The 6000-nt window shown below is 38.5% G+C and overlaps 1 protein-coding gene across 1 annotated transcript; it reads right to left on the bottom strand.

Annotated features, from left to right (window-relative positions):
- Positions 1 to 3538: 3538 nt before the first annotated feature.
- On the bottom strand, positions 3539 to 4979 carry LOC143019698 (uncharacterized). The gene has a single exon (XM_076175667.1). It carries the CDS (start codon positions 4675 to 4677, stop codon positions 3685 to 3687), a length of 993 nt encoding a protein of 330 aa, XP_076031782.1. The 5' UTR covers positions 4678 to 4979; the 3' UTR covers positions 3539 to 3684.
- Between the last annotated feature and the right edge of the window lie 1021 nt (positions 4980 to 6000).

Consider the following 6000-nt stretch of genomic DNA (forward strand, 5'->3'; position numbering starts at 1 on the left):
ATTACTTCGCCACATGCATGGCCAGAGTGAACTGTGTCATCCAATAAGCCCCCAGCTGATGTAATGGTCGAGTTTCACAGATTGGAAACCCGTAACCCCACAGTGTCTGTTAATGGTCTTCGTATTCTAAGTCGTTAGTTAGTATCCCAAACTTCTCATCACTGTCCAACAGTGACTGTTTATTATTTGTTCCAACAGTCCCTAAATCGCATAACAGCGCAAATGTGACTTGAACCGCAGCAACTCAACTTCACGGTGCTCTTCATCAACTTTAAGATGGTATTAGAGTGGTGTTCAGCATTATGAAAGGAATGGACAAATTCGATATCTCATAAATGAGGGACGATAAGTTAAAGAATAACCATGAAGATAAATAAGTGAACATACACATGAATAAATGAATAAGATAGCATTTGAAGGAATAATAGTAAACAGATAAAATAAATAAATGCATCTGTAAAGATGCATAGAGTTCTGGAATAAATTGGGTAACGAGATAGTTAAGACAAACATCATAAATTAATTTAGAATAAAAAGATTCCAGAGGAGAGGCTAGATGGAAATTCCATGACCGTAGTTCTCTTTTTGTATATTGCGCGCAGACACTCAGGAAAGATGATACGCTCGTGGAATCCCACAATTTTTTTACATCTATCAAACGGGATTTCAATTTCGTTTCTGGGTTTTCTAAGACACTATCGAAGATAATAAAATTAGATAATGCACGTATGCGCGCAAGAAAGTCCCACACACAGATAATCAGAAAACAAAACATCAATGGATTTTATCTCCTCAATTTCTTATCTCAGTTCATTCAGGTAGAAAATTCCCGGAGACATTTACACACACGCGTAGTTCCACGTGGGCTTCTGCTCTTAATTATAAAGGTTAAATGACAAAGAAGAATAGACGGTATAAATGTTGCAAACACACAGCGACGTTTATACAAGTAAAAAAAATCTGATTATTAAAGGGAGAGGGATTTAAGGGATTTACAAACACACACAAGAGAGGAAGAGAGAATGAGTTTGAATGTGTTTGAGATAAGGTGCCTGAGAAGTATGATGGGGGTTATTAGGCTAAATTTAATTTGGGGAAGACGGGAATGTCTGTTGAGGAAGGACGGGAGAGGACAGAAGACAGGGGTGAATGGAGAATGGTTGTACGTGGATGATGCTGTGATGCATGAGGTGAAATGGGTGGGGGGATGGGGGGTGAGATAGTATGTGTGAGCAAAATTTGACGCAGCCCGAAGGGATTTCTCCCCGTCTTCTCCTTTTATGCATGGGGGACGGAGAGGGGGGTCGCCGATTTAATGAAGCGGCCTTGTTGTGGATGTGCTGTGCCTTGCGACACTGCCTCTGACCCGTGCAGTGCACAAGGTGCAGGGATGACCCGTCATCCAGGAGGTGCTAAGATAGGAGGGAGGGAGAGGAGTGGAGTGTATTTAGGGATGGAATGGGTGGGAATGATTTTATGCCTTTTTCTTTTTGGCTACCTCCCTTGTAAGGGGAAAAAAGCCTTGGTATATGTATGTTTATACAAACAGACGGAGATTTTTATACGAGTAAAAAGAATCGAATAATTAAAGGGAGAGAGTTGGGATTAGAACCTACTTTTCTCAGTAAATAGATATTTGATTCCTTTTTTTAAGTATGAGAACCTCATGTAATACCTCTATTTCTTCCCGTATTGTGTTTCCCAATGCATCAGTTATGACTGTACATTCCATATGATACAAGAATGTATAAATGAGTATCGTAATCCCCAAATATACTACTTGAGTAGACAGGAGCTCAAATTAAACTCACGTTTCAAAAAATAAAATAAACAAATATACAGATATATGTACAGTATAATAGATAAAAATAAAATAAACTGTTTGGTTTCTGTGGAATGTATGGGTGTGAATGTAGTGAGCATGGATGCGCTATTGGACTTCCCAATACGGGGAGGGGGGAGGGGGGAGGGGGTGGCAAAGGTCATTCGTGGAAAACCCAGACATGGCGTCGGCACAGAAAACGGGCGAGTATGGAACGAATGAGGGGAGAGAAAAGGCGTGGGTAAATGTGCAATGAAGGAAGATAGAGGGTAGCTCAGCCTAGTAATAGGATTATACATGTACCATTAGCGAGTGAGAGACTAGTTGGTGTGACATCGTCGGTCTGTCCCGCGACAACGAATAGTAAAAGGGAGGACAGCGCTAAGGTAAGTTGAATTACGCTCTTTCAGTCGTTTCAATCAAGGTCTAAATATACTATTATATTCTTAGATCTTGGTTTCAATTATGGTTTGTAAGACACTAAACTGCGTTCGAACCGAACAGCTCCCAGCGAGTACTGGTTTCCGAGCAAACTGGGCAAAGGTGACAGTGTTGTTTGTATCATATCTTCAATATTCTTCGTTTTTTTTTTTCCATTTATTCAACGTTTCGACAGTAAAATATCTTGAAGAACACAGTAAGGACGAGCATAGATTTAGCAACATTAAAGAAAAAAATTAAGTGTATTATTGCGCTGTTGTCGAAAGTGAGGAAGATCGAAAATTTATACAAAATGCATAGGGAGCAGGCTAGTCTTAATTTGCGAATCTTTCAACATCACATTTGTGATCTATGGCGGGTCCAGAGCTGGTCGTCAATTGGACCGATTGCTCCCAATTGGATGCGTAAGGAGAACCCGCGCGAGGCTAAGTCACTCTTGCCATGGACGTCATGTCTTTGGGATCCTGAGGCCCGAATTTTTCAAATTTGATTGTATTTGTCTATTTGTTGTACAAGTTTATTTATTGATCTATATATATGTTTATACAATTATATTATTGATTTAATCTCATTTATCACACACGAAAACGGGACATCACGAGCATAGCTCCCCTTCCCGTAAAATACAACTAGGTAAATACACACACACACACACACACACACACACACACACACACACACATATATATATATATATATATATATATATATATATATATATATATATATATATATAAACAGAAATGTAGTAGCACATTTGTAAATGACACACAGGAAACCCACAGTCGGAGAAAATAAACTTCGAATAAAGAAGATTCCTATATTTCGGCTATCAACTGTAGCCCTCTTCAGGAAAGTACGAAAGTACAGTTGATAGCCGAAATATAGGAATCTTCTTTATTCGAAGTTTATTTTCTCCGACTGGGATTCCTGTGTGTCATATATATATATATATATATATATATATATATATATATATATATACATATATATATATACACACACACACATATATATATATATGTGTGTGTGTGTGTGTGTGTGTGTGTGTGTGTGCGCGCGCGCGCGCTACCATAGCGTGAGGTCTACCGCCTTAAATCGACCCAGATGCAGCCTGAGGTCTACCGCGTGACCCGCGTTTCTCCGGGATGCTTCCCGCACCTGTCCATCAAATATGTGACCTGCCCAAATACATTAAAAAATACGAGACCTGTCCACGTGACCTCTCCTGACCTAACCTACCCTAACCTATTTGCGTCATGGAAGAGGTGCCGGTTTAGTATGTGGCCTACCTCTTTGAAACTGGTTTAGTATGTGGCCTACCCTATTTGAATGTGTCCTACCTCAGGAAATTTTTGAAACAAACAACAATACTTTGAAAATGTTTTCATTTAATAATTAAAAAGCAATTTATTAACAAGTCATACAAAAATTTCTCGGATATCCTGCAAAATGCATAAAAATAAGTCGCCATCAGGTCCCTTTGAATACCGCCAGCAGTATTCATCAAGATGCCCTTGGAAGTGATGAAAAGGGACTCCACGCTTTTTCTTCAGAATGTCTATTTTACTTTCCAACCACGATCTTTCAATTTTTTGAGTATGAACGCCAGTAGCTGAATCAACATAGTGGTGTTGATGGTTAACGGTCGCATGATGAAATCCTACTTGCTGTAGTTGACGATAAGCGGCCCACTCATCGGAGTGGATTACCGAACCAACTTCCACTTCCCTTTGGATGATTGGTATAAGGGTTTCTGCATTTCGCTTCTCCACATAGAAGTACCTCACATCTCGTCCTTGAATCAACCCGAACACCCATGGACCATCGATTCTCCGTCCATGATTGCGATTATTCTCAGCAATTTCATCTTCATCTTCTTCTTCTGGTGCATGATCACCGTCTAACATGCGACCTCTATTGTACTTTCTGCGACCAGCAAAGCGTGCCTCATCTATTTGTACTGGTGAAAAGTCAGTGCCCTTCATCTGACCCCTCTTATCAACAGAAACTATTGCAGAGCACACTTCACGGCAATAATTGAACCAGTCTACTATTGTTGGTTTAGACCTTCCTGTAATACTTTGCACTGTCTCCACTCCCATTCCAAGGGTCCACAGGTAAACCAACTCTAAAATTTGGTACAATGACAGGCTGCTATTTAACTTACCATTGAGATCTGTATAAGCGAAAAACTTATTCCCAGTTCGAGTAGATTTGGTTGCCTGGCACCCTTTTCGTTTGCATCTCCAGACCATTCTCTCTTGTCCACGGGATTTTTTGTTTGCTAGTCTCATGGGACCATCACACTTCTCACATAAATGTTGTTCCTGTAGGACACCCTTTTCTCGTAAAAATGACGTTGCACTTTCATCACTAGCAGCAATTGTCAAATAAAATTCTCTGAGCAACATCTCTGGATGGGTAAAACTATAAACATATAATTAGAATATAGCAACAAGTTTAAACTATAAGTTACACTTTAAAAAACAACATTAAAACGTAATGGTAAAATTTGAAAAACGTACCTCTGTTAAACAGTGATGACAAAGGAATCACAGACGGAGAACTGTTATTACTTAAAGATTACAAACTATATATACTGCAAAGCTTGGCGCGTTCCTCGGTGCGTCGAATAGGTAGGCCACATACTATACCAGAGAAAAAAAAATCGTAGGCCACATCAAAAAGGTAGGCCACATACTAAACCGGCACCATGGAAGATGTACGAAGTGTGTATCGCTTAAATAAATGTATGGAAATATATGATAACATGTTTATTTTTGCCTCCCTTCCTTTAATATGAATGTAATCAGAAATCCAATTATCTATCTAAGTCATTCCTAAGATATGTACAAAATATGTTTATCGCTAAATTAAATGTATGGAAAATAAGCACACTCAGGACCCCAACGGGAGGTAGATCTCACGCTATAATAGCACACACACACACACACACACACACACACACACACACAGATATATATGTATTTACCTAGTTGTATTTACCTAGTTGTATATTACGGGAAGGGGAGCTATGCTCGTAGGGTCCCGTCTTCATTTCTCATTTTATCTAAACAATTTTTAAATTCATGTATTGTTTTTGCACACACCACTTTCTCATCTAACTTGTTCCAACTGTCTATTACTCTGTGTGGAAAGCTGTTCTTTTTCAAATCTCTTCTATAGCTGTCTTTTTTTATTTTCTTTCCGTGTCCTCTTGTATTTCTGTCATCCCATTTTATCAGATTCTCTCTATCAGTAATTTCTATGCCTTTCATGATTCTGTAAATAGCTATCAAATCTCCTCTCTCTCTTCTTTGCTCTAGTGTCTGTAGTTCAAGTTTTTGTAGTCTCTCTTCATATGATAGTTTTGAGAGTGTTGGTGCCAGTTTTGTAATTGCTCTTTGTATTCTTTCAAGTTTTTTTTATACATTTTTTTGTACTTGGTGACCATATTGTTGCTGCATATTCTAATCTTGGTCTTATCAGGGTGATTAGGATTTTCCTCACCATTTCTTCATCCAGGTATGTAAATGCCACTTTGATTGTTCTTATTAAATTATAAGTTTCTCAAAAAATCTTATTTATATGTTTTTCAGGTGACATATTATTCATAACAATGACTCCCAGGTCCTTTTCATTTTCTACTTTTTTTATTCCCTCTTCTCCCAAATTATATGATCCTGTTATTCTGTTTTTGCTTTTTTCCAAATTCCATTATACTACACTTTTTT

The sequence above is a fragment of the Oratosquilla oratoria genome, chromosome 3 (assembly GCF_046742065.1).
Source record: "Oratosquilla oratoria isolate Oo_2021 chromosome 3, ASM4674206v1, whole genome shotgun sequence".
Taxonomy (NCBI): domain Eukaryota; kingdom Metazoa; phylum Arthropoda; class Malacostraca; order Stomatopoda; family Squillidae; genus Oratosquilla; species Oratosquilla oratoria.

Bases quoted from the DNA above. Each gene is read 5' to 3' on its own strand.
- LOC143019698 (XM_076175667.1), bottom strand. From the start codon at position 4,677: ATGTTGCTCAGAGAATTTTATTTGACAATTGCTGCTAGTGATGAAAGT.